This window comes from Colletotrichum phormii (genome assembly GCF_030913505.1).
Source record: "Colletotrichum phormii strain CBS 102054 chromosome Unknown BDP81scaffold_1, whole genome shotgun sequence".
In the NCBI taxonomy this organism is placed as follows: Eukaryota; Fungi; Ascomycota; class Sordariomycetes; order Glomerellales; family Glomerellaceae; genus Colletotrichum; species Colletotrichum phormii.
In genome coordinates this window covers 4,606,368-4,634,357 of record NW_026851443.1, presented here as the reverse complement: position 1 = coordinate 4,634,357, position 27,990 = coordinate 4,606,368, and the positions used below count along the sequence as shown (strand labels likewise).

Below are 27,990 nucleotides of genomic sequence, written 5' to 3'. Positions count from 1 at the left end.
GTTCCTCAAAATCTCCCGGCCCTGTCTGTCTTCAAAGTTCAGCACACTTTCTCAGAAATCAGTGCTCTTGGATTTCGGAACAAGACTTGAGACACTGACATGGCGTCCTTTCATAGTTCGGAATTGTCTCCTAGTAGAACTTTCAGATCCTCCTTTTCTATCCTCAGTTGATCTGACAACTTCCGCTCTTCCTCTTTCAGCTCCGAAATTTGCAGTTGGAGTGCTCGGAGTCGTCTCCCTTTGTTGTCAACTTCCCCTTTGGCGCGACCAATTGAGTTTGCCACTCCAAGCCCGAGAAGGTCCTGCCCCAAGCAACGACTACTTGATGACTCTCGAAGGCTTTCTAGCGCCGCGGATATGTTAATAGTCGACTGCGGCGACTTGTCAGAAGGTTTTAGCTTCATGACAAAATAAACCTGCTGGCCTTGCTGCTTTTCGGTTACGTTAGCCGTGAGTCTGTAAAACCCGTTTGAGGCCATGGTTTTCCCAAAGATGTTGAAAGTCAGCCCTGGAGACTCAAGGGCTATCGCGCGCAATGTTGTATCTCTGGATGCGACCAAAACATGGCATCGAGCTTCCGACTTGGTCTCCTTGTTTTCGATGTTCAGCGCAATAAAGAAGTCTTTTGTACTGCGTTCAGTATCACGAAATCTAACCCATGTACGCTGTATATTTCTGTGTCGAAAGCCAATGTTGCCAGAGAGGATATAGGATCTTTCTCGTTCCCATCGATCGCTTGGGTAGACCTCCAATATTCCCAATCCGGGAGCCATCTCAATGAAGAACCCATATTGTCGGTCCATCCGTCTGCAGTCATCCAGATTCTGCGACTCGAATACACGTATGGATTGGTGGTCTAACGTCCGTCTAGGAGCTGGAATGGCGACTGCCTCACTTCCAGCTGGTCTCACAAATTCGGCGTTCGACAACCCGTGAGGAATGCGACACAGAGGAATACCAATGAAAGTTTCCGGTCGATTCGAAATGGAGCAATTAAGTAAGCCGTATGTATCCCCACTCGATGTTGTCATGGGCGGAACACGGATGGTTAAGTTGCCGTGTAGAACGCCCGAGCCTTCTACTGTTGGCTCAGGAGCTGACCAGGAGCTTACCACGGCACCGCTATAGCGAAATGCCGCCGGGCTTACTGGGTGAACCCCACCATGGCGATCTCCGGAGACGGTTAGACCGTTGATGTCGGTTGGGATGGTGTTGAGGTCCCATGCAAGGGTTGAATCGTCTGCCGACCTGACCATGATTTCCTTCAGAAGTCGGCCGAAAGCCTTTGCTCCTCCTTCGCCATAGATCATGGACATATTGATGTCGAATATGCCCATGAGAGAATATGCCATATCCTCCGCCTTTTTGGTCTCTCTCGTGGCAGCCCACGACATCCTTTGTGCCACGCTTGCCCCTTGGAGTCTATGTCTGCCCACCAGATATTCCGTTGGAATCCCTGTGATATCCTGGATCTGATCCGCCAGCTCCTTCTTCGTACCTAAAGCATTCCAATGGTGGTCGTAGAAGGCTAGCATCCTTGGTGCTAGAAGTTCTTGCAGAGTCCAACCCCGTTCAAACCACCGGCTCCTTCTGAACTTGGTTTCGAAAGCTTCCTGGCCATCGATGTTTACGCACACATCTGGCAAGTAAGCATATCAGACCTCTGCTTTCCGATACCACTCAAACATGGAGTTAATAGCCTCGTGAAGTTCAGTAGAGTTCTTCTTGTCGATACAGCAAGTGTCGACCCAGGCGTACTGCAGACGATCGCGTATAGCCTGTTTGCAACAGCCCTGGAGCTTCCGTAAACCAGGCCCCTGCTTTGTTGTCTCATCACTCTGAATATCTTCGAACGAGATCTCTTCCTTATCGAAACCCCAAGTGTGCGAGTGAATCGCGTATGGGGGAACGGCACTGTGAAATTCCTCCAACCTCCCAGTATGGACGTTGATAAGCCGCATGGTCGCCCTCGATGTAGCAGTGCTTCCGCCGCTATGACGAACGGTTGAAGTTCGTGCTTGTAGCTGTTGTATCCTTCAGACCAGGAGTTGCCTTCGAAGACGGGGGAAGAATTTAGTTCATCGTCGACCATTAAGGGACGAGGGTGGTGATGTGGTTGGGCTCCGATTTAGAGCGGGGAAGTTCAATCTGCTAAGGGGCAATGCCCAGATTACTAAGGTGCAGACAAGCCAGAAGTCGGAGGCTCTATTTACGGTCCATTTGGTGGACAGTTCCCGTGTGTTGGGCGCGCCAGTTGCTACTGCTGCCCGCATGAGTACGCGGCCTAGCGCTTCAAAGCTCATACGCTCCAACGTCTCCAAGGCTTAAGCATGGAACACGTACCGGGGCTTGGGATATGCATGATCTCTGTAACCGGCGTGCACGGCGCTGCAAAGACGAAGGTATCAACAAAAGGGAGGGGTACAAACGGCTGGAAGCAGGGCTTTAATGGTTGCCTACGGTGTTCATACCATTTCAAATGTCCTTTTTGGAATGCTCGACCACAGCTACCTCGCCAACGAATGATACCCGGGTAACCAATGAGAGTAAACCACGCCGAGGCTGACTTCCAAAGGCACGCAATGGAGACCAATAGAACCGCTTAAAGCTAGGAACGGAGTGGTCGGGTTGGTGTAGATATCGCACAGGCTATTCCGGCCCCTGGTCCAAGGTGTTTGGCCATAAAAAGAAAACAGCGGCAAAGTTCAGCTGGGTGTATAGAAAAGATTTGGATTGACGCATTCAACATGCTCCTTGCATTTCGAAGCGAATGCTTCCCCAACTGCCCATGCTAACGCCATACGCCAAATGCAACCGGAAATATCAGACTACTCATCGCCGCCTAGGTCAGCGAGAGTCTTGAAGGCAGGACCCCTCGGCGGCTGTCTCGCGCCTGGGCCAGCGCTCTTTGTGGATTTGGCCGTCGGTGGGGGCGGGTTCACGCGGTTAAATTGCGACATCTCGGCCGCCTTGTGGGGATCGATCTACCAGTCCGTCAGCAGGCGGTTTTTCTTGCTCCCCTTCGGATCAACCGTGAACCAACCTACCGCGAAGAGCGAAACCAGATACAGCCCAATAAATGTAATGATGTTGCTGAGAATCCCGCGGTAGTGCCACGCAAACGGCCTCTGGAGGCTCGCGCGTGCGGGCTTATCCCCGCCGAGCGTCCGGCCGGGAGTCTTGAACGAGGCCGCAGAGCGACCGCCCTTATCGGGAAGCTTCAACGCATTCTGGATGGCTTGTGTGAGGGCGGGCGGGTTCGCGCCCTTGATGGTCTCGATCGCCTGGCCGCCGTGGAAGATGATGAAGGTGGGCATGGCGCTGACGCCGTGGGTGCGGGCGATGGTGGACTGGTTGTCGACATTGATCTTGCAGAAGGCGACCTTGTTCGGCTTGGAGTGTTCTTTCGCGAGGCGTTCGACGTGCGGTGCGATCTGCTTGCAAGGGCCGCACCAGTCGGCGTAGACTATCGTCATGTTTGTCAGCGATCTCTCGGATGCGCGGGGGACGGCTGCTAGGTGCACTTACAGTCTGCGATTACGACATTGTTGCTACTCAGGATGCCTTGCCATTGACCGGCAGACTGAATGTTGATAAGACTCATGGCTTCAATGACTTGGTACAAAACAACGAGGAAGATCTTTAGCTTGGCGCAAGTGTTGCGAAGTGAAAGAAGATGGAATGACCGTCTGGGAGACACCGCGGCGTAGCTGACGGATAGCTCGCGGCCTGGTCCCAGCGGAAAGGTGGCGGGTACCCGAATAGGAAGGCGGGCAGGCTCGACTCCGCAGTTCTGCCGGATTTACCCCAGGATTCTCGATAGCGGGACCATCTTCTAGAAACTTTTTTGGGACGCCGCTAACATTGTGCCGAATTCTTTTCCAAGACGGCATTTCCAGAGTTACTACAAGTACCTGCGCTCCAATTCCCTTCAAAATGGCCTACGATCAAAGAGCAAAGGTACTGCTGCCATTACGAACGTCTGCAGACATTGACTAACCTGTTGTAGAGGAGAAAGACTGACGACGACAGCTATGTCGACGCTTCGTTCCCGTCAGAAGGCGGTAGCGGCCGCAAGTGGACAATCTCCATTGCCATTCCCAGCAGTGTTCTCGCAGAGTATGTTGACGAATGCCATTCAATGACTTGTAGTATAGACATTGACTCTTCTTCAGTGCCCTCACAGCCGAGCGCCGCAACTCCGTAGCTGGCCGCATCGCCCGCGCCCTCGCCGTCTTCTCCGTCGACGAGATCGTAATCTTCGACGACAGCCCGACCGAATCCCGCCCCAAGAGCGTCGACACAAAGGCCTACACCGGCGACATCGACCCCTCCCACTTCCTCGAGCACCTCCTCGGCTACCTCGAGGTCCCGCCCTTCATGCGCAAGATGCTCTTCCCCCTCCACCCGAACCTGCGCCTCGCCAGTCAGCTTCCATCCCTCGAGATGCCGCACCACCCCAACCCGGCCGAATGGCTCCCCTACCGCGAAGGCGTCGCCGGCAAGGGAACACCCCGAGGCACCATGATCGATATCGGCCTCAAGGACCAGGTCCTCATCGAGGATGAGGTGCCTCCCAACACCCGCGTGACGTTGTACCACCCGGACCAGAGGTCGCAAAAGGCCGAGGCGTGCGATCCGTCGGCGCCGAGGGAGGAGGGCGGCTTCTACTGGGGATACCAGGTCCGACGCGCCAACTCATTGACGGCGCTGTTCACGGAGTGCAAGTACGAGGGCGGTTACGACGTCAGCATCGGTACCTCGGAGCGTGGACGGACACTCTCTGAGGCCTTCCCTAGTGCAGAGCCCCTGGAGTTCAAGCATCTTCTCATTGCGTTTGGTGGACCCAGAGGTATTGAATATGCGGCGTTGAACGACAAGGAGCTCGAGGGTATGGATATGGGTCCTTCAAAGGCCAAGGAGCTGTTTGACCACTGGGTCAACATCTTGCCTGGTCAGGGCAGCCGTAACATCAGGACGGACGAGGCTCTTTGGGTAGCGTTGACGAGCATGAGGAGGTTGTGGTATGAGGTTTGATGCTGCTCTGCGATGTTCAGGGGCGCTGTGTTGGACCGGCATCTTGACGGAGACATGATACCCATAATGAAAGTTTGATTCCATGGACCAACTCTTCCGTTAATCACATCGCATAGTGCAGGCCGTTGAAGGATTATGGAGGTACTGTCTATTTTAAGGACAGTTCTGCGATACGCCATCATTGAATACGCCAAATAGATGAAGGAGCATCCATCAGGCAGGATCACATCTGAGTTCACAGGGAGTTGTAGAATTGGTTGTTTCGGTGCTGCATAAAGCATGCCAGTGATCGTCCAGAAACTGACCAAAGCAATCAATGGCCGGTGCTCTTCACTAAAAGACTCTTCCATGTCATCACCTGTTGCAGTCACAGGAAAAGGAGCGGCGGTCGTCTCTACTTATCCATTTTCCCAATCTTCACTGCATTCTTAACTACTGCAAAGGGGCGAGCAGTTCATCCAGTGCGAATTCCGAGTCAACCACAAGGGTCACATCGGCAGATCTCGCACTGTCTCTTGACTGCTGTCTTCTTGGGGGCGGCTAAAGTTGCAGTGCTAGGGGTGTGGTTACTTCCAGACGTCAATGAGAGCCGATCAGGGTTACTCACGATTGGCTGGAAGAATGAAGGATGGCTCATTCGTTCGAGAAGTGAATGAAACCCCATGCTGAGCTGGTATTTCTGATATCAAAACTCCAGTCTCATCGCTCATTTACGGATGAATCATGGGCATGAATACCAACGGAACAGAGGTAAGTACCTCAGTATGGTGATCACAAAAAAGAACTAAGAATAACATTACTTATACAGCCAAGAAGTAAACATCTCAATGCTGATACAAGGCAATACCAGCCGTGAACCCAGCGATATTATCCTTGTAAAACGCGACATCCTTTCCATAACGCGTAACCATGGCCGTCGTGCCCACAATCTGCAGGTTGTAGATATCCAAGTTGTCCGTCGCGGTACAGTTACCAGGCGCATCGCGCAAATCCACAATGCGCTGCTGGCACCTCGCTCCAGCGTCAATCTGGCAGCACGCCGTGCTGTAGTTGTTGAAGAAGGAGTAGTGTCCCGCGCCGAACGCGACGACGTTCTGGCAGCCGATGACGCGGAGGCCCCACGCCATCTTGCATGGTGGGCCGTTGGGGTCGGCGTCCTTGCATTCTGTCTCGAAGTCTGGGTCGTGGTAGCCCTTTGCGCGGGGGAAGGGGATCGTGGCTGGTGGGTTGGGTTGGTACTATCGCAGAGAGTCAGTCAAGTTTAAGAGTTGAGTTCACGAGGGATTACGTACGTAAGGGGTCTCGGACTGGATCTGGCCCATGTACACGTCTCTGGTCTTGAAGAGCATGTACTGGTAGAGGGTGTGGTGCTCGACGCCGGAGGCAGACAGCCAGATCTTGCCGGCGGTCGACTCGATCAGCAAGCCACGGCCGTTGTAGATGGTGACCTGCTTGTAGTCGGGATCCTCGAGGTCGTGATCGGCGGTCCAGATCCAGCAGTTCTCCTGCAGAAGTCCACTTTACGATTGTCAGTATGCTATTCACAGAAGAAGAATCAGGGGTAACTCACGAAGCCGACTTGGTGATGTGCATACTCATCCACCCCGCAATGCAGTTCTTGTCAATGGTATCCGCGGTGACAGTAGCATTAGGCGTGGTAGGGCACTCCTTGAGCTGCTGCTGCGTCCCAGCGAATCCTCCAACACGAATATGCACATCCCACATACCAGAAGGCTCACCGACGGTGTTGAGGTTATACTCGATCACCTTGGCACCCGGTGCGGATCCGCGCGTGGACACAATCATGTCATACCACTCAATCGTTCCGCACTGGCCCGGGATAGCGACCTTGACAACGGGGTGAGGCTTCTCGATGTCCTGGAACTTCTCACCGTCGCCCATGATGATGGATGCGAGGGCCTCGCCGACGATGCGGGCTCCGGGAGGGACGAAGACGGTGTCGGAGACGTAGTAGGTGCCCGCGTCGACGAAGGCGAGGAGGCCTGCAGCAGGGTTCGAGGCGACGTAGTTGAACAGGTTGTTCAGGGCCACAGTATCGTCCGTCACACCGTCACCTCGGGCACCGAACGAACGGGCTGAGATGACAAGGCTTGAGGGCACGTTCTCGTAGTGCGGCTTGGAGCGCTCGTAATACTTTGTCGTGCCGTTGGCGGGGGGTCCGAGGAGGGCTGGGTAGACGGGGAAGTAACCAGCATCGGAACCGGTGTAGTCTGTGGGACCGGAGGGGGTGTAGATGTGACCCATGGCGAAGCCCTGAGAGATAGTGGCGCTGGACGTTCCTGCGACGATCGTGTTGTTCTTGGGGCCCAGGAGAATGGTCTGGACCTTGGAGAAGGCAACGTTCTCCATCACCAAGGTGCCGGCCGTGACGGGGACGGTGACGCCGGGCTCGCGGCTGGTGCGAATCGCGGTCTGGGTGTTGACGAACTCCGAGTCCAAAAGAGTGATGGAAGAGGTGCTATTATCTTGCACGCGGATACCGATTCCGCAGTTCTACACATAGATGTTCTTGTAGGTCCAGCCCCAGTCCCAAAGCTGATTGATGGCGACCTGAGCGTTCCATAAGCGAAGCTATTCACACACAACCAGTCAGCAACCATTCTACACTTCATTACATCCAGGAAAAGGCTGATTTTACGGCTCGGGCAGTATATTGCTGGTTGCCAAGATTGACGCCGTATTGACCTCCGTAGAAGTCAAGATCGTTGAGAAGGCCGCCGGAGCCCTCCTCAATGAAGATGCCGACATGCTTGCTCTCCGCGCCCTTAGCGAGGCGGAACACGCAGTTGGTAATGGCAGTAGCCTGCGATGAGGGCCAATGAATTCCAAAAGCAGCAGCAGAGGCAGGTATACCTGTGGTGTCGAAAATGAGGTGGCGGACTTGTCTGAAGAAGATGTTGGTGGCACCCCAGCTGAGGCCATTCGCGCCGTACTGTAGGTTGTGTTAGTCTTCGGTCCACCACCACAACAATTGAAGCGATTGACTCGATTGATAACAATCATTCAATTCCAAACTGTGAATTATGGAAGAATTGAGAGATATCATTAACATACCGGGTTTCCGTCGAGGCCGAGGGTGGTGTTGGTGGGGAAGTCGGCCGCGGCCTTAATCACCGGGCGATCGGTCGGATCACCAATGATTTGCGTGTAAAAGTAGTCAATAATAGAGCCAGAAATGATGTACGTTCTACACCTTCTCGTCAGCTAATTCATTCCTTCTCACTACTTTCTTATTCAGTTGATTGCAATTCCAAAGACTCACCCGGGAGGGAAGTAGACGGTAGCAGGCGACGTCGTCTCACCCTTGCACTTGCCAGGCGCGCACCGCTCACCAGAGCTGATGGCGAGGTTGATCGCCGCGGTATCGTCCGTCACGCCGTCGCCCTTTGCGCCAAAGCCCTTCACGTTGCGGAAGACCTTGTAGTTCGGGTCCGGGTGGTAGGGGGAGATGCCCTGGTGGGCAATGTCTTCCATCCAGTACGCCGCTTTCGCGAGGGTCGCGGCCGCGAGCCAGAAGGCGGCTGTGACGCGCATTTTGACGGTTTGGTGCTTGAAGGTTTTGTCGAGTCAGGTGAGAATAATATGATTACGAGAAGTTGTAATGAGTGTGTGGTGAAGAACCAGGTGGGAGCGAGAGACGCCGATGAGTTTTCAATGAGTGGATGAGTTCGGGACTCGTAGTAGCGATTGTGTAATGAACGTGGTCACTCCTCCTTCTGGACAATAAACCAGCAAGCTGAGAGAGAGTAAGATAATTGAAAAAGAGAGGCGCGAGCAGGAAAGTCAATCAAGTAATAGAAATAAGGAGTGGCACGATTCTCAGCAGAATCAAAAATAAAGGCAATGGACCAAAGCTATAGACATTCAGGGACCCCCAGCGGTGGGACGAACCTTGAGATCGGGTAGATTATTACTACTCAGCTCTCAGGCCCGGACAACCCGAGTAAGTGGAAGATGAGTACGGATAGGCGTAAGGGAAGGAAACAAAGTTGACGGAGCGACAAGGGGTGAAAGGGACGACAAGCCCGGGATACTTTATTAGAGTTGGGCTGAAGTGGAGGAGACGAGGTCGACCAAGACGTGGGAGCCGTGGAACGACGGGTTCAACGCTACTCAGCCTCTCAGGTACCAAGAACCACGCTTTTGCGGGACGTTTTGCCGTTCTTCTTACTGATAGACCAAGAAATTATCACAAAAGGTTCTAAAAAGGGATAGACTGGGGGGGATGAACGTGGGCAGAAAATAAGAGGAAGTGTCTCATTTGCTTAGCTTCCCGTAGCTTTTGGTCCTGCTTCACTCCCTCACTCATTCCCCGCGCGCGTCTTACTCAATTCAATTCCCTACTGTGGTAGAACATCACCGTACCCCGTACGAATAGATGCGATGTCATGCAGGAAGCAATGACCGCCATCGGGTGAGAAGGTAATCATGCCGGCTCGGAAACATTGCTTGCCTCTGCAACAACCAGGGGATCTGCTGCATCTCATCCTTTACAAGATTCAATCAAAAATACGCAAAGCTTCCAATATTTACCTCACGAACCAACGCGCTGATGAGGCAGTCATCCGCTAGGCCTTCGCTGGCGTCTCGTGGCTGGCTGTCCACGCCGTTCAGGTACGCGAGACGTCTACAAAGAAAGCAAGCTTCTCAATTACCGGTATTTTAGTGTAAATCCAGCCTACGGATACCTCACCGGCAACCCACGACGGGGGGAAGTGGAGTGCACTGGAAGGGTGTGCTAGACCAGCGTGGGATAGGTCGGGGCGGGAAATGATGAATGAGGGGGGAAATGAGGGACGCCTCCCCGGACCGTGAACGCGCATCATTATTGCAGGATGCATATGCAGGCTTTGGTGCTGATGATCTGTGGATGATGTCGTGTGGATGAGTGAGTGAGTGAGAGAAGCATGAGAGCCTAAGGGGATGGGCATTTCGCGGTGAGAAAGGACCATAAAAAGGCTTGTCTTGGTCTGAAGGGAGCCGATGTACGGAGGGGAATTCCACTCCTCGCGTGGGAACGAGGGGAGACTGGACGTTGGCCGTTGGGGTGTACCCACATTAAGAGTTGGCGCGTTGCTCTAACGCAATGTATGTTGATGCTAATTCTTGACCAAGGACGTTTATGGTCTCGTTTGTTTCAACTTTCGATAATCGCAACTCTTGGACGGCGTCGAGGATGAATGGAAAAGGAAACTTCTCGGGAACGCTGACAGGAAACAGAACCAAGCTTTCTCCGGCTAGAAGAAAAGTGACGGGTTGGTGCATTGATGTCGGCCGGGGGTGGTCCAGGCGAGCTTTCTCTCCGCCTTACGGATACCTCCCTTGACCACTGATGCAGTTGGTCCTTGACCGTCCATCGACGCATGAGGGTAGCATCGCTATAAAAAAAACCCCCAAGCCAACAGCTCGCCCGTATTGTGTTCAGCTGGAAAAGCCAAGATCAAGCAGATATGAGCCGCGTATGCCATCATTCCCAGACGCTCATACTTCAGCATCCCGTCAGCTATCTGAAGGGGGGGTAATGTGAACACCAAGAGAAACACAAATGGAAGAGCCCTCGTTGAACACTCGACCGTTAGGCTGAGGTGTCTCTCCATTCCCATACTAAACCCGGTTTGATGCATAGATAACAGCCCTGTCTCGTAAGTTTGTGAACACGGAACACGCATCAGGAACGCCGGGAAATTGGAGTTTTCCCTTAAACCCCCCTCCTTCTTCTCCCTTCTACCAGCTGAAGATGCGGAAATCCGACAACTCTGGACTTTTTCGATTCCTGACTACTGAATCTGATCTTGGCCCAGACAGAGGGTTCCTTGATTGGTATGCGATTGACAGGTACAGCCACAACGGAAACAACTCGTTTCCGTGTCTTACAGCCGGGGATTCCGGCGATTCACCGGCCGAGTTATGATCGTAATTCAAAAACGCCGAGAACCGCCCATTCGGATTGGAAGAGAGGGAAGGGGGGTGAAACAAGATCATGCGAGCCATACTGAGCTACTGGTCCATCGTGCGTTGGTTGGATCGCTGGGCCCCTTGGACAAGGCACGTATGGAGTAACGTGAGACCATGAAGTGATTTCATAGCTCTCAGTGGCCATTGTTGAAGACCACCTGGCACTCGTTTGTTCTCCTAGGTCTAATATGCACCTAGATTGTATATCGAAAAGTATACCGCCCGGGGGAAAAGATGGCGATGCCCATGATGAATGAAGTCCCCGTCGTCCAGCCCAAAAAATAAACGCCAACCATGCCATCTAAACCCCCTTGGACTATTATCCATCTCATCCCCTGGTCTATATCATCACCGTCCTCCCAAATCGTACATCCCCAAACCGTCACGAGCCCTCGTGGAGAAGAATCTACAACGTCTTGAAACCCTCCTCCAGGGCAACGGTCTGGCCAAGCCTCTCGCTCGCCATGCCAGCCTTCTCGCCCGCCCTCTTGCGCAGCACGTTCTCGATAAACGCCTCGCCGGCCTTATAACTGCTTCGCACCAGGGGGCCGCTGGCACAGTACAGGAATCCCATATCCAGCGCACGCTGCTTCCACATCTCGAACTCGTCGGGGGTGACGTATTTCTCGACCTTGAGGTGGCGCTTCGTCGGGCGCATATACTGGCCGAAAGTGACGACATCGACGTTGGCTTTGCGAAGTTCTGTAGTTCCCCGAATGTTAGCGATTTTCCGGCCTTGGTTCCAAATCACGCAGTTTCCCGAGTGAACTCATGGGTAGTAGGGAAAAACTCACGCCTCAAAGCATCCATAAGCTCCTCCTCCTGCTCACCCAACCCAAGCATCAAACTCGTCTTGGTAATCATGTCAGGCTTCACCTCCTTGACCCTCGCAAGCACCTTTATACTCTGCGCAAAGGTAGCCCTCCGATCACGCACATACGGCGTCAGCGCCTCCACCGTCTCGACGTTGTGCGCATACACATCCAGCCCGCTCTCCGCCACAATCTTCACCATGTCCAGATCGCCCATGAAATCGCCCGTCAGCGCCTCGACGAGCAGACTCGGCTTCTTGGCCTTGATCTTGCTAATCGTCTCGGCGAAATGCCGCGCGCCGCCATCCGCCAGGTCATCGCGGTCGACGGACGTCAGAACAACGTATCCCAAGCCCCACCTCGCCAGCGCCTCGGCAGTGTGCTCTGGCTCATGAGGGTCCAACGGCGCCGGCGCGCGGTTGGTCTTGACGCTGCAGAATCGGCATCCGCGCGTACACGTGTCGCCCATGAGCATGATTGTCGCCGTCGCCGCGCTCTTGGAGGAACCGCCCCAGCACTCGGAGATGTTGGGGCACTTGGCCTCCTCGCACACCGTGTGCAATCCCAGACCGCGCAGATCCTTCTTGATGGACTTGAAGTTCTCGTTACCAGCGGGAATGGGCGTCTTGAGCCACTCCGGGAGACGGGTGATGGTCTTCTTCTTGCCCGTCGGGCCCGTGACCTCGACGGTGCGGATCTCGTAGGCCTCCGCATCGGAGAGAGCCGCGGGGTCGCCCTTGCTCGCGATGAAGTCGTCCAGCGACGCGAGGCTCTTGTCCTTGAAGTATGTTGGTCGGCGGGCTTTCGGGGGCTGCGATGCGGCTTCGGATGTTGTGCCGAAGGTGGGAGGGACGGTGGCGAAGGCTCGGGAGCGAGCCGACGAGGCAAGAGCCCTCCGCAGAGGAGCCTGCACGCGGGCAAGAGGTGCTATGGGCGATGGCATTGTGATCAATTGTCGTTTGGTGTTTCGTTTGGTTCCCCCTCGAAGTTGCCCGTGTGATTGCAGCAGCCGACGATGTTGTTGGCGAGAAGCTTGGTTGAGAGGTTGATGCGGTCGACAGCTGTGATGGGGCAAAAAAACAGGTCCCAAGAAAATATGACCACTAGAAATTAGGTCCTGCAGCTGGCTACCTACCCCCCGGTTCCCGGATTGAATCGGCATATCGGGGGGGCCGTGATTGAAGCTCGACCAATCAAAACTGGCTACCCGTCTGACAGCGGCAATGCTTATTAAGAAGTCTTATCGAAATGTCGGCGTGCCGGGGCTTTCCGTCCCAACGGTTTCGATTTTCAAGGGCCGAGGGGTCGTTTTCTTACTCGCTTCCCGGTTCTTTATAATCAAGAGATGAGGATTGCCAATGCTATGAGGGATTACGAACCGAACTCTTTCGTCCCTGGTCACTTTCTGTGTCGTATGAATGCAAGGGTTTGATGGAACAGAGCCATAAGCTCATGTCAATGAATTCGTTCAACTATGCTACCAGTAAATGCCTCTCCACAAGTCCTTAAAACTCCTTTCAATGGCCTCCAAGCCCCCCTCGCAAGGCATATTCGTCTCGGACTAAGCCATCATTCAATCAAAAACGTCGTCAGTCCGAAAAATATCAAAGCAAATCAATCCATCGCGTCCTCCTACCGAGCGGGTAATGTCAGGCAACTCAAGCAAGCGAAAGCCAAAGTTGACCCTTGGAAAAGGGCAACCTCAGAAGTGCTGCTTGAAATGTCCAACCCCGGTCGGCAACCATACAGCAATAGGGGTATCAACAACTCGAAGAAGAGTGAAACTTTTGTTGCATCACGAGAACTCCGGTAAATCCCTAAATCATCCATCTTGATCATTTCCGTCTTGGATCCTCCCTCGAGAATGACGTTGCGAAAGATCTCATAAATATCATTTCCAGCCAGCAAGCACACCTGCAGCAACATCAGTGCCTGGCCAGGGACTCAAGTCAACCCCAGCCTGAGAATTATCAAGCGAGGAATGACTCAGTCACACCCCCAACACGCCTCGTCAGTCTAGAACACCAGACTGGCGGTAATGTTGGAGATGGCCCAGGGTGATCAAGGCCAATGACGTGCATGAAGGGCAGATCGACTTCGCATTCCATGCGACCCTTGTGCTGCTGGGGAAGAATCGAAACATTAAAACATGAGGTGACAAGCCGTCCACCACCCATAAGGAAAGGCGGCGGACAGGTGATGTCGTTTGAAGTGAGAGTGAAAAATGTTGATCGCTGTCAAGTAGCCCCAGTTGACTAGCGTGTCGGTTCCTTTCCTGCAGGATGGCGATGCAAGCGTCGCATATGGTTGGTGTCGAAGAGGAACAGGATATAGTGTGCCGTCAACTCAGGTAGTGTCCCGATTCTCAAGGTCGTAAAGGTCGTAAGAATAGGCAGCGCTCACATCGGTAGCGATAGTGCGCCGAACCAGGGTTGGGGGCGATGACAAAAGAAAAGGCTGAAGAGATGTCGCATCGAAGAGTTCGGGGTGGCAGTAAGACGCAGTTGGCAACATCCTTCCAACCACATCGCAACTCCTAGTCCATCTTCCATTTCCTTGAAATCCCACACCTCCATCTAGCGCATCCAGCGATGCCGCTTTACAACAAAACAGCAGCGACCATACCAGCGACACAAGCGAAAGCCAGGTTACCAGCGTTGAGAGCGGCGCCGGCGTTGGCTTTTGAGGTGGTTGCAGCGGTAGCCGCGGCAGTGGCAGAAGCGACGACGGAGCCGGTAGGCTTGAACGTCGCAGTGCTGTTGCCGGTGCCGTAGGTCATGGTGGTGGTATGCGCGCGCTCGAGAGTGATGGTCTTGGTCTGGGTAGCGGTGGAAGTAACCGTCGTCGTGTCGCCGCTCGAGGTCTGGGCCAGTGCCAAGACGGGTAAGAAAGCAGCGAGAATCGTGGTGACCTTCATCGTGTCTGTAAGTGGTGTTGTTTGTAGTTGTACTGGTCAACTGCCGAAGCCTGATAAGTTAGGGCTGAATCGAATGTGATGTATGTGCGTCGGAAGTAATCTGTTCAACACTATGAAGCGTATGCTTGGTGTTTGGTCTTTCAAAGATCGTGGTGCAAGTCGTACTGCTTGACTAAGTTCTCAGTATGAGATGGAACGGCCAGATGTTTATATGTATTGGCGTGTTTGCTGTTGTGTCTAAGCCAGGGCAGTGAGTGGTTTTGGCGGGGAGCGCTTGTTGTTGGTTTGCGACAAGATGGCGTCTGTCCGCGGATGTAAATAGGAATGAGTGTTAGTCCGAATACTTCGAGTAGTTCAGGTTTGGTGATGTTTGTTTCAACGACTGTGCGTGAAGCGAAAGAAGGGTGAAGCAGCAGGAGACTTTGCCAACGAAGTCTGTGGGTTATGGGTCGGGGGGGGAGTGGTTTGAATAAGAGGATGCTGGAGAGAGGACCCAGACTGACGAGAAGTGGGAAAAGACGTGGGTTTTGGATGTGGGGAGACAAGCGACGGGGGAGGGCGGATCAGGCGAGGGTTACGGATGCAAGCGTCGGGTGAAAATGAGCGACGACGAGGTATACCTCTCTCTACCCGGGGGCTTGGCAACCTGGGAGTCTGGGAGACGACGACCCTCAGGGCCTCATCCCCGTGACTGTGAGGTGACTGGCAGGGGCGACGACGATGCAGGCGCCGACAGGGAAGGCGCTCACACCCAAAATGAAAGCCAAGCCCGGCCCACGAAAGAGGTAGAGGAAGGAGAGGACGTTAGCTGTGGTCCGTAAACCTGTAAGAGGGCAAGAGGTGGAGGTGCTCGGCCCTACCTTCCCTGTCCTGTTCTGCTTGTTCTTTTCCGTCCCAAATGGAAAGGAAAGCCCCGATGTATCCCGGGGAAGGAGTGAGAAGAGACGGTAAGGTAGGTACGGCAGGTACAGCTGGGACGGGACAGTGACACAGGAGGGAAAAGGAGATGAGATGCTTGCTGTGGTGCGAGTCGCAAGTCGGACCGGGTCTGCCACTGAGAGTCTGCAAAAACCAACCAAATCATTGCAACGGAGGCCATCATCACTCGGCCGGTGAGGTATCGCAAATGTAGCTGCAAGGTACCCGTGTCCAAGGTTTCTCTGTTCAACCCTGTTGGCCATGCTTCAAGCCCACCTTCCTCCAGGAGGCTCCAAGTACTGTAGACATTTCTGCCCGCCAAGATTAAACAATAATGATTTGTACACGCGACCACCCGTATGCAGGCAGGGGTCTGGATCTTCGCGGGAAATTAAGGCGTAAAAGCACAGCATTGCGTTCGCTGGCAGTCGACCACGTTACCTTGCGCCTGGCCTCGGTGCGCTTTGTGAATGGCCGAAGTGCAAAGTCAAATGGATAATTGTGCAAACAACCAACCGCCAGCTATTCATCACGCCAGCAACGACGGATCGGCAGGGCGTCGATTGGAAGCCGTTCGTTGTTTGCCCTGACGCAGTGACAGCGCTTTTCTTAGAAGTATTGTGTGATCCTGACGCGGGCTGAGCACGATCCGCAAGTCTCAAGAGCCAGCAATAGAAGCAGAAACCCAGAATAAGCAACATCCGTCGCGGGGCGATGACAAGCGGCGCCATGAATAGCGCCATTCTTGTCTGCTTCTTATTCTTCCTCTTGATTCCAGATGGTCCGACTCCTGAGAAGTCGTTCGGCCGAGCTAAGACGGAAACACTACCTTGTACCGGGCGAGACAAGTCCAACGGTCCATCACTCGGCTTGCTTATTCTTATTGTCCAAGACAAAGTCGAGCCGGGGTTGACAGAGGGGAGGAAGAGAAAGGCATTGTCGCCAGCCGCAAACGGGCTTAGTAGGCGGATTTGTTCGTACAATGCTCTGTATCGGGGCGAAATAGCGGCAGCATTATTGAAGAGTAGAATGGCATAATTTACACCTTGTCATTTGGATCCCCTCCCAATTGTCACACCTAATGCCGCGAATTGGGTGAAATGGGTGGCACGCGAGGAAAGAAGAGCGCGAATTGTCCATACCCGATCCAGCGACAATGTGAGTGTGAGTGGGCTTTTCATAAAAGATTGAATTGCACAATTTCCCCGAACCACCAACACCTGATGATTGGTCTGTGTCGCGGTAGCAGCGGGGCCTAGCTGGTGAGACTTAAGGCTTCTCTGCTCGTCTCGCGGCTGGCCAGCTCGTTCCTGCATTTCGAAGAGAAAATGGTTCCTGACGCTAAGCCCTGGATGGTCAGCTCAGTGTGTCTCGTGCGCTCTGAAAAGCCGGGGGTGCCTGAGTGCCTGCAGCCAGTTGGTTGGTTCATGGGTGGAGACTCAGGGAGAGAAGAGTTAATGGGGGACGGGAAAGAAAGAAGAGTTTGCCGTCAGTGCGGCATTTTGGAAGATGGAAGGAACTGAGCAAGTGGGAAGCCACTGAGGAAAGTCACTGAGGAAGTCACTTCCTGTCGGGGCAGTCAGCAAGGACTCACCCTGGTTGCCCCCCCGGGTTCCTTCCCAAAACTCGAGTGTCAAATTTTAGGATTCTCTCCGTCCTTCCCAGAACGTTCGTCCGACGGTCTGTGCAGTCGCAACCACTCGCAGTTGCTCATCGCCCGGGAAATGTCATCATCCTTTCATCCCTATTCCCCGTTCAGATCACTTGCGGAGAAGCCACTTCTAGTCTCGATTCCTCTTTCTCAATTTCACTGACCTGCGCCGCTACAGCCCACGGATACTCTTCGTCCGGGGAGAAAGGTCGATTTGAATTCCATCTCGCAGCTCGTAGCTCGCAGCCGGCAACCCTTCCATCGTGAAGTTTGACCCGACCGTCGATGGTAACCAGCAGCAACACAACCCGGGCACAATCGTCTCATGTGTCTCGGTCCCATCTTTGTCTCTCTGTCCAAACTCGCACTTCGACGACAATCAAACTTGGGGGCTGCAGCTGCAACCGCAAATCCTCGGATGAAACCCGAAATCCTCCCCCACCGTCATGTCCACCAACATGGACCAACCTGAACTTCTGGAGATCACGTCGGAGATCATCGATTTCGGTGGGCCAGCATTGCTGTGAACTGCTCAAGCGGGAGACTCCCTTTTCGCCAGAGACCAGCGGCTGGCCATGAATAATGGACCATGAGCATTGCCTAGGTCCTCACGTTGCTTGACATGGGAGTCTTGACTCTGGACGGCCCGAGCTGTCCTCCCACTTCGCGCATCTCTCGCACTAATTAGAACCTCGACCTTCGTCGCGTTTTCCTCCCCATCGGACCATCGCCCCTATCCGTCGCAACTTAAGGCACAAGCTGCAAGGACTTCAACAGGCCCTCGTCGCAACAGGCCCTCGTCGCAACAGGCCCTCGTCGCAACAGGGCCATCGTGACTCCTCTTTCGTGCCACCAACCCGTCACCAGTGTCTGCGGATACTGCTCATTCAGACGCACAACAACCGGCCGCTACCCCGTACACGTTGCTTCTCGGTGCTTCGCTGCCACAACGTGAAACTCGACTTTGTGCAGCCATTGAGAGGGGCTTCCGGGCGCTTATATACTACGCGTTGAGGGTCTGCGAGCAAACCGTTTGGTCAAAGTCTTCCTGGGCTGAATCGTCTAGGCCGCTCACAAGGCCTGCGGAGACCCGCGGCTACCATCACAGCGACCAGCGAGAAGACTCTTCCTCAAATACCTACGCTACCTTCTAAGACTTGAGTACAGACACAGAGGATTCTCTGCTGTGAATCCTGCGTATCAAGGCTGAAAACTCGCGGTAAGCGCGCAGCCTCCACCGGTGGGCTAAACTGAGATAGGGGACACTCAAGCCCACTAGGGGTTGGTTTCTTCTCCCAACGTCCAAAATGCTGTCCATTCATTCCGCCTTGTTCCGGGCCTGATCTCAACCTCTACGACCTAGGAAACGTCTCTTGGCAAGACATTTTGCCGGTCGCTCTGGCCCTTTAACGGACCGAAAAGGGGGCAAAAGAAGAAAATTCAGAGTTGTTGCACGCTACCGAGCACAAGAATGAGACGTTACGATAGACTTAGACAGCTTCCAACGCTTTTTTTTTTTCGGTGGGTCCAGGATCAACGGTGCGTCGCAGCGCCGGCGCTTTGCGGACACCTAACGTTTTCGCTGATGTGACCTTTGTTGGTCTTGGGCCTGGCCTTCAGTCTCTCTCTGGCCTATTGTTCTCAGCTCATCTCTACACGAGGACCCGTCTTCTAAGCTGCACGCTCGCTAGTTGCAGCGTCAGCTGTGGTACGCGAACTTGAAATATCAAGCAGTCTGCACCTCGTAACATGTCTCGGACCGTTCGTCCTAACGGCCACATGCAGCGGCCTGCAGCCCGTATGGCTATGCGCAACGTACGTTGCCGCTGCCTCCTCGGCATTTGAATCCCAATCGCACTGCACGCACAATGACCTGCAGCACAGCAAAACTACCTTGAGCCAGGTTGCAATCGTCCTGGAGCCGTGAGAGCATCCTCCAACACTGGTCGATTCACAAGAGATTGCTCTCCCTCAGACTCCCTGTGCCTCAAGGGCAACCTCGACTCGTGGCTCTCCACACCGGCACAACATGACGTTGCTATTCGAGTGGGAACACAGCCATGTGGGCTACGGTCAAAAGACGACAAATCCATGGATTCCATGGGTACGAATTAGGGGACCTTCTCCTGAAGGATCTGGACGAAGATTCCTCCTCCCATTAACTCGATGCGAAGCGATGTCCGGAGCCCCGCCCCCGTCTCCCGATCCTTGGGCCGATTACCCAGCTACCAGCGGCAGATTTCCTCGTCAGCGTCGTCATCAACCATCGTCGGCATGACTGTCAGACTGATTACAGCGACTAGAGTCACTAGACAACCTATGGACCGTGCCGCGAGGATGGCCCCCAAGTGGGATTCGGTTGGCAAAGGCAGTGTTCACGCAGCTGTCTCTAGAATTTCATCCGAGCGAGCCACTGAGTTGAGAAACATCGACAGCCTTGAGAAGAAAGCTGAAAAGGTATCCGTATTGGCAAGCAAGCAGTTGGATCACAGATGTCCAAAAGTCAATGTGTCTCCATCGCTGCTGGCTCCCTGGCGGTGTCCGATGTTGACATCCGATGAAACAAAGGCCGTTCATCTATCGGCTGCGTTTTGAAACGGAGCACATGGTTCGTCTGAGCGTACACTCATTTCCAAACCCTCGGGGTTAGTGAGTGACGAACATGGGCTGGCACCAGACCCTGCATCTCCGGATTGGCAAACAAACGTGTGCATCTGTGCATAGCAAGCTCAGACGACGCGTTCGAATTTGTGAAAACGTCGGGACCGAAACGATCTCGATATCGCCGATGCTGCAAGTTGCAACCAAGAGCTCCTCCGCTTGTCGTTGTGCTGAGCGCTGGGGATGTTGACGCACGACAGTTTCGTTGTCTTCCGGGCACCTCCGCTACCCTGCGCTGTCGACATGCAGCTCTCCAAATTCTCTTCACTTTCCCCACCAGTTCTTCCCATTAGTCTCAAAGTTTTGGACACATTCAGTGAAGCACAATGAGAAGGGCACCGCTTAAACTCAACTCGCGATGCCAAATTTGGACCAGCAGCCCAATGGTTGCCGCGCTGGAGGACTACGGCCGTCACACAGGAGTCTCAAGCCTGCTCAGAGCACGCTCAACCAGCGCAAGAGATTAGCGCCGGTTATCATCGGTCTATTAGTCTAGTTGGTTAGGACGTCGGATTCTGATTGTCAGGATTTCCGTAGGCCCAGGTTCGAATCCTGGATGGACCTCATCTTTTGCCAAATGTGCGTTCTAATCACTAATTGTTTTCTTTTGGCTCGTTTTAAGGACGGTGCATTGCTCTTGGAATAACTACGTTCGTTCTTGTCCTGCAAGCCCCCATCTACTCCTCAATAGGTAGTGGTTTGTGACGATGTAGCAAGAGGGACGGACTCCTTCAAGCCTTGCCAGTTGCTCTTATTGGCATACCTGGGCCACGATCAGATTCCATTGTCGACCGGGAGATCGCAAACTTAGCACCGAAATGGAAATGATCGAACATGTTAGAAACAGGTTGATTGCATTGACTACAGACATCGGTGGCGTTACTTACTAGAACTTATGGGGCTTCACCTTAGCAAGCTTGAGCTCCAAGCCAGTTGGCTCTTGATTTCCAAACAGACAAATAATGCGCGCTCTTTAATTATGATAAGATGGATGCTTGAACTACAACACACTCATAACAACTCTCATTCATGCCTTAATAGTAGCAACAACACACATAAGCCCCTCAATTTAGACTAACGGTAGTACGATCTACCGCAAGGGACACAGAACCGGTGACCTTGCTTCGCGGCCCGACCACAGCCACGCATACAAAGTCCCGAACGCTGAATGCTGCCGGCGTGTATTTGCTGGCCGCAAGGGCTGCAAAAACGATGACCGTGTAGGGCAGGAGCGATGTGGCATCGCAGACAGGCGGACATGATAGCCTCGAACTCGTGTGCAGCGTGTATCTATGAGCCGTGTTAGCTTGAGGATGAAGAACAGGTGGCGCTTGGTGAGGTCTTACTAACCCTTGGTGCTGATGACTTGTAAGTTGTGGGAATTTCTGTCAACAAGCTGATGGACTATTTAGAGCTTTATAGTCGCAGCGACTAGAGGTAGGGGTTGACAGCGAGATGAGAAGTATGATATAGTTGATCAACAGAAGCAGGGGGGCATGAGACCGCAGGAGATTCTTGGTCCTACTAGTATGCAAAGCGAAGGTCTGAGGGGACATAACCGTGTTATATCTACCATCTCACATCTTTGTGATAGCCGCATTTGCCAATAATGCCTCGATACGGAACGTTAACGAGCATCTGGCTGCCACATGACCGGCTATAATCGGAAGATGGCTGCATCCAGGGAACTCCATCCAATATCACAGCCTGATTCTCCATGTCCACCAACCTTTACACCCATGTCGTCGTAGCCCTCCAAGGCAGCGAAGAGAGGGGATCTGCAGACGAGGAACTATCAGAAATGGATCGATCAGGAAGTAGGATGGGATCAGATCCCACCTTTCGAGACCCTCAGATAAGCTGCCGTTGACGAATTGCGTAGGTGGGATGTGCCTCGTGATCACCGTGCAGATGTGATGCAGCGTTGAAGAAGAGGGGTGTGGCTGAACCCCTGTTCACAAAAAGACCTTGCATATTGGCAAACTGCAAGGCTCGGAATGCCCTCAAGAGAAAGGTCCTTTGGATTCTTCAGCGACGACCACATCACTTATCGTCATAATTGCAGATAGGCTCAAATCAAGCCGATTGCATGTTTGGCACATGCATCGATGAGCAATCTCTTCACACGGCAAGGGCTTCGGCAATCGGACCGACAAATGCTTGCCGATCATCCAGTGTGGTTTGAAATTGAAAACTTCTTTGGGTCTGATAGGATCAGCCGTCGTTAAGTTCGACTCAATAGTTTGGTGGCTACGTAAGGTAGGGCACCACTCCAGCCACCCTACCCTCCTTCAATTCAACTCACTCGGTCGTACATGACCTCCAAGTCTAAGCGACTCGAATTTGCCCCGAGTTCCATGCTGACTTTGCTAGGATCAACCAATTCTGCATTGAAGCGTAGCCGGATCTTCCGCAAGCTCGTGAATCTTTCTCCTGTCTGGTGCAATTCCACGAGTTCCCGAACATGAGGTAATATCTCCATGGTGCACCCATACAGCTCGAGGCTCTCGAGGTTAGGAGAAATGTGATCGACGAGCCGCGGAACTCTCTCCAATTCCACTACCATTTGTTCTTGAGTAAGATTGCGATAGAGGCTTGGGACGGTCCAGAGATCGGTAAAGCCTGTAAAAGCTTCCATACCGATGTGTAACGACTTCAACGAGATCATTTCCCGCAGGAAGGTTCCGATAAAGAAGCCCTCTTGTTCGACATACCATTCTTGATTGCGCCACTGACCTTGGTAGTTGATGTGTAAACACTCGATAGTCTCTCGGTGCGACGACAGGGCTTGGGCTAGATCCTGCAGCTTGATCTGCATGTCTAGGAAACTGCTGTCGCCTGGGGTCCAGTGAAACGACTTGAGCTCTTTGCAAGCACGGATGACTGTGCTGAGGCCCTCTTGTGTGATATTGGCATCCAGCAGAGTAAGATTTTGAACGTTTGAAGACCCGGGCGGGTTGGCGTTCTCGTCGAAGAGATGCCCGTTCGGGCCACTGCTCGATAAGCTGGCGCATGTGAACGTCCGTAACTGAGGCAGCTGCAGGAATTCCTTTCCAATGTTGAAGAAGTGGAAAAGACTCTTGGGCATCTCTGGCTCGCCGCAGTACTCTCGTAAGTGATGGAGTAACGGGGTCTTCATGCTCCTCCCGTGTAACGCTGCAGCTTTGATCAGGCGAGGCAGGAGTCTAGGCGCGAGAGGGGTTCCTAGTTCGAGAGCCTGGATCTTCGGGCATGCGAGAAACATGAGCCCAATCTGCTGCTCGACTAAACCGTCGGCAAGGCCTCGAAGCCATTCGTGTCGCACAGCTTCCCAATCCTCGACGTGGTCGGAGAGGCCCGAGGCATCAATCATGTTCGTGTACACGCCAATCTCATCACTTTCAGGACCCAAGGGTTTCTTGCTTGATGGGGCGGTGCGGTAGATGAGGCTGGTGGAGACGTGTTTGATTGTGATGCGGCGCACATGTTGTGCGAGCTCGGGCTTGGTGATGACGATGTAACGGAGGAAGGCAAGGTTGCGGCTGCGTTTCTGTGCGTACTCGCTTGTGTTCTTTGGACCGGCGGCGCTCTCGTACGTTCGGACTGAGAAATGCAGAGCGATTTTGTAGAGATGTTTGCATGTTGAGAGGACGGCACAGATCGATGCGGGGTGTGATGAGGCAAGGGCCTCGAGGACGTGAGTTTGGATTTCCACCGGCAGATCGACGAACCCTTGCGATCGTGATGATAAGTTTGCGCCCTGCATGATGCACTCTTTACGTGTAGCTAGACACCATAAATTGAGTCGATCTTAGTTTGTTGGTAGTTGTTCTGATGATGTTGTTTGACTGAGATGTGGCTGGAGGAGCTACTGTGGCAGGCACCAACCAGAATAGACGTTCCCGCTCGGTTCATGTTGGTAGATTTGGCGCTCAATTGTCATTGGCTCTTGCGATCAACCTCTCACTCTGCATGATTTCTACATGCTGTTTCCGACGACAACTAGCCGCTCCTCCAGATCTTCATTAGATTGGCGCTCTTATCCAATTGGGCAGCGTTTCAGCTGAAGAGATAAGATGTTCTAACGGCACTCTCTTGAGAGTCAGGACTGTTTTATGGGCACTCACGTTGCTTGTAAGTAGACTCGAATCTGGACGAGTTGAAAACACTAGCAGTTAAGTGAAACTATCTATGCTCTTAGTAAGCCTGCTCGATGACAAACGATCTCCAGAGGAATGCTCGGTATTGGCATTGCAAAGGCAAAGCAAGTAGAACCAAGACTCAGATATGGTGAATGAGAGGCTTAAAGCTCTGCAAGAGCTGCTCTGAGTGACCAAAAGAACCATGTGTGAGTCTTCCTGACTGAAGTCCATGTACAATTAAATCCATCAAGATATTGAAGCGCGATTGCCATTGGTAGCGGTAAAAAAATGAGATTGGCTAGCGTTAGAGTCGTCGTGCATCTGTTAATTTGTTTGAGGTTACTCGAATTATGGCCACCTTATGCCAAGCTTTTCGAAGAACTGCCACATCTGCTTTGGGTTGGCTGTACTACATTCAAAACAAAGCATGGAGTGAATTCGAGCATCGATGCTGCAAATTGGGCTCGAGAAATCCCCAGAGACCCAGCCTAGCCATTGTCGATGAGTCGTCGAGGAACGAAAAATGCATCCAAGGTGGCACGGTGGGCAGCCTAGAAAAGCAAAGCTCAGTGACCAATGCGCGACCAGGGTTTGCTTACATAATACGTGATGTGGAGTCCGTGAAACCTTCTGGCGCGACCCCTTATCGCGATCTCGTGATCAGTTTCGAGGACGACCATTGCACCGCCTACATTTACAACCATGGCCAAGCTCAGGCCGGCCCTGGATGCGCTGGTCGGAAACCCCCGCCCTGCATCAAAGCAGGCGAGGCAGGCCGCAGCGGACTACATCAAAGATGCGCGCAATCCGGTCGTGCTTAAAAATGGGCATGCCCCCAAATACTACGTGGTCTACAGCCTGCGAGGACCCCAGGCGCGCGGCAGGAAGTACGGCATCTTCATAAATTGGGACGATGCCAAGGACCAGACCGACGGCTGCAAGAACAAGAGTTTGTGCAGACACTGGTTATGAAGTCCGTCTGCATCACCATGCTAATACCCATTTATCAACCCAGACACTACTGGTTCGACTTTTAACCAGGCTGTGAGTAAAGGCTTCCATTTTCGTGACCCAGGAGACTTACCCATATCAGGTGAATCTTCTCATAGATGGCCTGGCTCTTGAGATCGATAATGGCTCCTTGATGAATTATCGCCCGGCACATCCAAGTCGGTCTACCGTATCCGCCCCTGAAGCCCCGTCGGCGCCTGCCCCGGTCAAGCGGCCCCGAGAGGAGGACGAACCTGACCCGGAGACTTCAGTTGGCTTTTATTTTGACGTTCGTCCATCTAAAACCGTCAAACATGAGGAAAATCACCATTGTGGTGCTTCTGAGTCACCGATCAAGGTGGAGGATGACTCCGATCAGGAGGCAATCAAAGAGGAGGATGGGTTTGATGACGAGGAAGAAGCAATGAGGGAAGCCCAGGGGTTTATACCTCTCGGGGGCTACTCCGATCAAACGAATGAGTACATCAAACGCGAAAATGATCGCCAGACGGGCGAGGAAGAACCGCCAGAGGCGGCCCCAGAGCCTCCCCTCTGTCCTGAACAGCAGCACGCCTTGGATCTGGCCATGCAGGGCCACAATCTCTTCATCACTGGGTAGGTTCATCACTAAAGAGAAGGAAAACCAGGCCATGACTGACCCTCTCAGATCCGGCGGCTGCGGCAAATCGGTCCTGGTGAAGGCCCTCAACAAGGCCTTCGACGCGCAGCAGAAGACCGTCTACCTCGTCGCGCCCACGGGTCAGGCCGCCACCAACATCAACGGCAGGACAACATATTCCTACGCCGGATGGGGCCCCGATGCTCCGAAGGAAACAGTCCGGACTCTCATCGAAGACGCGCATCGCAAGACCGTGTGGGACCGCATCAGGAGCACCGACGTCCTCATTATCGACGAGATCAGCATGGTTGACAGCGAGTTCTTCAATCGGCTCTCCGACGTCATCGGCCAGCTCCGACGGGACGCGTTCGCCCACCACTACAACCATCTGATCAGAACCCAGACCGAAGATTCGGTGGAGCGACCGTTCGGCGGTATCCAGGTTATCGCCGTCGGCGACTTCTGCCAGCTGCCCCCCGTGAAACCGTTTGGGCACTGCACTGTGGAGGTGGCGTTTGACGAGGCTAGCCGTACTTCGACGCCGTGTGGGAAGATGGACTTTGACAAGGCAGATAACCTGCACTTCTGTCCTCGCGACGAGGAGCACCCTAAGTTTCGGGATGCCGAAAAATGGGCTTTCAACTCATGGACCTGGGAACAGTGCAACTTCCAGTGAGTATCATGATCCGTTTGACGGTACAGCCGAGGACGCAGACCTGACAATATCGGCGAGTAGCTACATCCATCTAACCAAGATCCATCGGCAAACCGATGGGCAATTCATCACTATGCTCCAGAATATCCGCCTGGGCCACACAACCGACGCCGATCTCAACGTCCTGCTGCAACATCGCGAAGTCAGGGATGGCATAGCCCTGTTCAGTCACAAGCATAAAGCCAAGGACTACAACGACCAGGAGCTCGACAAGCTTCGCAGCCGGCCAGAACCCTTTCTTGCCCTGGACTACCCAAAAGACCATGGCGACAACAACGACAAGCACCGGTTTGATAAACATCTGACCCTCAAGGCCGGCATGCCGGTTGTGTTGCTGGCTAACGTAAGTTCTCCCCTCTCGCCGCGCCATCGTGCCACCCGTTCCAAGGTAAGCTGGAATGAGGCACTAATGAATAGCTCGCAGCTCGACGTCGAGAATGGTCTCTGTAACGGCAGCCAGGGCAAGCTCGTCCGCTTCATACGGAAGCTGGACCTCCGCGACCAGCCTAAGGAGCCCGAAGAGAGAAATTACAAGGGAGACAGCTATGGCTACGAGGTCGCATGGGCGAGATACCGCCAGATCAGCGACTACGTCGCGGGTACGTCGGGCGTGGAGTGTTGTGAGTTCTCCCGTGTCCCGGGTCATCCAGAAAGCTGTAGCCACGAACCGCTGACCTTCGTCCTCCTTCCTCCGCCCCACAGTCCCCGAAGTCAGATTCGCAAACGGCGAGCAACGCGTCATAATGCCCCACTGCAACATGCACGACATCGAAACATCGATTCAGCAGACCGCCAACGGGTACAAGAAGACCCTGGTGGCGTACTCGGCGCGCACGCAGATCCCCCTCGTCCCGGGCTGGGCCATGACCATCCACAAGAGCCAAAGCCTGTCGCTCGATCGCGTTAGCGTCAATTTGCAGAATGTCTGGGACGGCAGGCAGACGTATGTGGCCCTGAGCCGCGCGCGATCGCTCGGCGGTCTCAAGGTCGTCGGGAACAAGACCAAGATGAGGAGTACGCTGCCGCTGGACCCCGAGGTGAGGAAGTTCATGAGGGAGGTGGAGCGCCGGGCTGCTACGGCAGACGAGACAAGTGGGTAGCCATTTCTTCGAAATGCTCGGGTGGCGTGAAATGGGTTCTGAAGACTGCTGTCAATTTGCTGCACGGGGATGAGAGCGGGGGAAGGAGGATGTTAAACCACCCCTCTCTGAACTGAGTCGGGTATAGGAGGGTGAGGGTTTAGCAAATTTTGTGAGATACCGACTAAAGAATTAAGGCAAGAGCCTCAGCGGTAACGAGTATGGTAGCCTGTTCCTTTCTTTACCAAGGGCAAAACGGCATCAACCCTTCCTTCATTTGGGCAGGCTTCGTCTCAGAGATGAATGTTTCGGAGCTAAGCGCACAGATTGAGAGCCGGCACAAATCAACCCAGACAAGCAAACAATGAGCCGGGCTTTTCTACCGGGTTCATCCTCCCGGACCGGGTCCGAGGCCCGCCGTCGATCTGGCCCACTTCATTCGGCGGCGATTGGGGGGAATAGGCAAGGCTCAATAGCGCGCACGACCAGCTATA

General features: G+C 53.6%; 10 protein-coding genes and 1 non-coding gene across 11 annotated transcripts; 4 read left to right on the top strand and 7 right to left on the bottom strand.

Annotated features, from left to right (window-relative positions):
- Window positions 1-110: 110 nt before the first annotated feature.
- Window positions 111-1,961, bottom strand: BDP81DRAFT_444989 (uncharacterized protein; the record flags this gene model as incomplete). Its single annotated transcript, XM_060591894.1, has 2 exons — window positions 111-1,613; window positions 1,662-1,961. The coding sequence occupies 2 exons, from the start codon at window positions 1,959-1,961 to the stop codon at window positions 111-113; spliced, it is 1,803 nt and encodes a 600-aa protein (XP_060452531.1).
- A 604-nt stretch (window positions 1,962-2,565) lies between these two features.
- Window positions 2,566-3,826, bottom strand: BDP81DRAFT_22028 (thioredoxin). The gene is made up of 3 exons (XM_060582790.1): window positions 3,529-3,826; window positions 3,048-3,466; window positions 2,566-2,984 (listed from the first exon to the last, which is right to left on the bottom strand). The coding sequence occupies exons 1-3, from the start codon at window positions 3,602-3,604 to the stop codon at window positions 2,829-2,831; spliced, it is 651 nt and encodes a 216-aa protein (XP_060452530.1). The 5' UTR covers window positions 3,605-3,826; the 3' UTR covers window positions 2,566-2,828.
- Window positions 3,827-3,867: 41 nt separating this feature from the next.
- BDP81DRAFT_467725 (putative RNA methyltransferase) lies at window positions 3,868-5,455 on the top strand. The gene is made up of 3 exons (XM_060594467.1): window positions 3,868-3,960; window positions 4,010-4,119; window positions 4,176-5,455. The coding sequence occupies exons 1-3, from the start codon at window positions 3,937-3,939 to the stop codon at window positions 5,035-5,037; spliced, it is 996 nt and encodes a 331-aa protein (XP_060452529.1). The 5' UTR covers window positions 3,868-3,936; the 3' UTR covers window positions 5,038-5,455.
- Window positions 5,456-5,861: 406 nt separating this feature from the next.
- BDP81DRAFT_444986 (glucan 1,3-beta-glucosidase) lies at window positions 5,862-8,592 on the bottom strand (the record flags this gene model as incomplete). The annotated part of the gene is made up of 7 exons (XM_060591893.1): window positions 5,862-6,275; window positions 6,330-6,555; window positions 6,608-7,516; window positions 7,556-7,629; window positions 7,697-7,990; window positions 8,113-8,245; window positions 8,321-8,592. 7 exons carry the CDS (start codon window positions 8,590-8,592, stop codon window positions 5,862-5,864), a joined length of 2,322 nt encoding a protein of 773 aa, XP_060452528.1.
- A 2,827-nt stretch (window positions 8,593-11,419) lies between these two features.
- Window positions 11,420-12,768, bottom strand: BDP81DRAFT_307193 (lipoyl synthase; the record flags this gene model as incomplete). Its single annotated transcript, XM_060583344.1, has 2 exons — window positions 11,420-11,715; window positions 11,808-12,768. The coding sequence occupies 2 exons, from the start codon at window positions 12,766-12,768 to the stop codon at window positions 11,420-11,422; spliced, it is 1,257 nt and encodes a 418-aa protein (XP_060452527.1).
- A 434-nt stretch (window positions 12,769-13,202) lies between these two features.
- On the top strand, window positions 13,203-13,717 carry BDP81DRAFT_21978 (uncharacterized protein). The gene has a single exon (XM_060582781.1). The coding sequence runs from the start codon at window positions 13,300-13,302 to the stop codon at window positions 13,636-13,638; it is 339 nt and encodes a 112-aa protein (XP_060452526.1). The 5' UTR covers window positions 13,203-13,299; the 3' UTR covers window positions 13,639-13,717.
- Window positions 13,718-14,424: 707 nt separating this feature from the next.
- On the bottom strand, window positions 14,425-14,742 carry BDP81DRAFT_389251 (uncharacterized protein; the record flags this gene model as incomplete). The annotated part of the gene is made up of 1 exon (XM_060587238.1): window positions 14,425-14,742. One exon carries the CDS (start codon window positions 14,740-14,742, stop codon window positions 14,425-14,427), a length of 318 nt encoding a protein of 105 aa, XP_060452525.1.
- Window positions 14,743-20,453: 5,711 nt separating this feature from the next.
- On the top strand, window positions 20,454-20,536 carry BDP81DRAFT_t13. The gene has a single exon. It is a non-coding gene; the product is annotated as a tRNA-Gln (tRNA).
- A 46-nt stretch (window positions 20,537-20,582) lies between these two features.
- On the bottom strand, window positions 20,583-21,473 carry BDP81DRAFT_414915 (uncharacterized protein). Its single transcript, XM_060589403.1, has 2 exons — window positions 21,323-21,473; window positions 20,583-21,262 (listed from the first exon to the last, which is right to left on the bottom strand). Exon 2 carries the CDS (start codon window positions 21,230-21,232, stop codon window positions 21,047-21,049), a length of 186 nt encoding a protein of 61 aa, XP_060452524.1. The 5' UTR covers window positions 21,233-21,262; window positions 21,323-21,473; the 3' UTR covers window positions 20,583-21,046.
- Window positions 21,474-21,922: 449 nt separating this feature from the next.
- On the bottom strand, window positions 21,923-23,782 carry BDP81DRAFT_414913 (F-box domain-containing protein). Its single transcript, XM_060589402.1, has one exon. It carries the CDS (start codon window positions 23,715-23,717, stop codon window positions 22,269-22,271), a length of 1,449 nt encoding a protein of 482 aa, XP_060452523.1. The 5' UTR covers window positions 23,718-23,782; the 3' UTR covers window positions 21,923-22,268.
- A 2,601-nt stretch (window positions 23,783-26,383) lies between these two features.
- BDP81DRAFT_21940 (uncharacterized protein) lies at window positions 26,384-27,592 on the top strand. Its single transcript, XM_060582774.1, has 2 exons — window positions 26,384-26,760; window positions 26,842-27,592. The coding sequence occupies exons 1-2, from the start codon at window positions 26,491-26,493 to the stop codon at window positions 27,322-27,324; spliced, it is 753 nt and encodes a 250-aa protein (XP_060452522.1). The 5' UTR covers window positions 26,384-26,490; the 3' UTR covers window positions 27,325-27,592.
- Window positions 27,593-27,990: the final 398 nt, after the last annotated feature.

Bases quoted from the DNA above. Each gene is read 5' to 3' on its own strand.
- BDP81DRAFT_414915 (XM_060589403.1), bottom strand. From the start codon at position 21,232: ATGTCCGCCTGTCTGCGATGCCACATCGCTCCTGCCCTACACGGTCAT.
- BDP81DRAFT_21940 (XM_060582774.1), top strand. From the start codon at position 26,491: ATGCTCCAGAATATCCGCCTGGGCCACACAACCGACGCCGATCTCAAC. The intron at 26,761-26,841 runs GTAAGTTCTCCC...AATAGCTCGCAG, and splicing joins CGGTTGTGTTGCTGGCTAAC to CTCGACGTCGAGAATGGTCT.
- BDP81DRAFT_22028 (XM_060582790.1), bottom strand. From the start codon at position 3,604: ATGAGTCTTATCAACATTCAGTCTGCCGGTCAATGGCAAGGCATCCTG. The intron at 3,467-3,528 runs GTAAGTGCACCT...ACATGACGATAG, and splicing joins CAATGTCGTAATCGCAGACT to TCTACGCCGACTGGTGCGGC. The intron at 2,985-3,047 runs GTAGGTTGGTTC...ACGGACTGGTAG, and splicing joins ATCTGGTTTCGCTCTTCGCG to ATCGATCCCCACAAGGCGGC.
- BDP81DRAFT_467725 (XM_060594467.1), top strand. From the start codon at position 3,937: ATGGCCTACGATCAAAGAGCAAAG. The intron at 3,961-4,009 runs GTACTGCTGCCA...AACCTGTTGTAG, and splicing joins CCTACGATCAAAGAGCAAAG to AGGAGAAAGACTGACGACGA. The intron at 4,120-4,175 runs GTATGTTGACGA...ACTCTTCTTCAG, and splicing joins CCCAGCAGTGTTCTCGCAGA to TGCCCTCACAGCCGAGCGCC.
- BDP81DRAFT_414913 (XM_060589402.1), bottom strand. From the start codon at position 23,717: ATGCAGGGCGCAAACTTATCATCACGATCGCAAGGGTTCGTCGATCTG.
- BDP81DRAFT_21978 (XM_060582781.1), top strand. From the start codon at position 13,300: ATGCTACCAGTAAATGCCTCTCCACAAGTCCTTAAAACTCCTTTCAAT.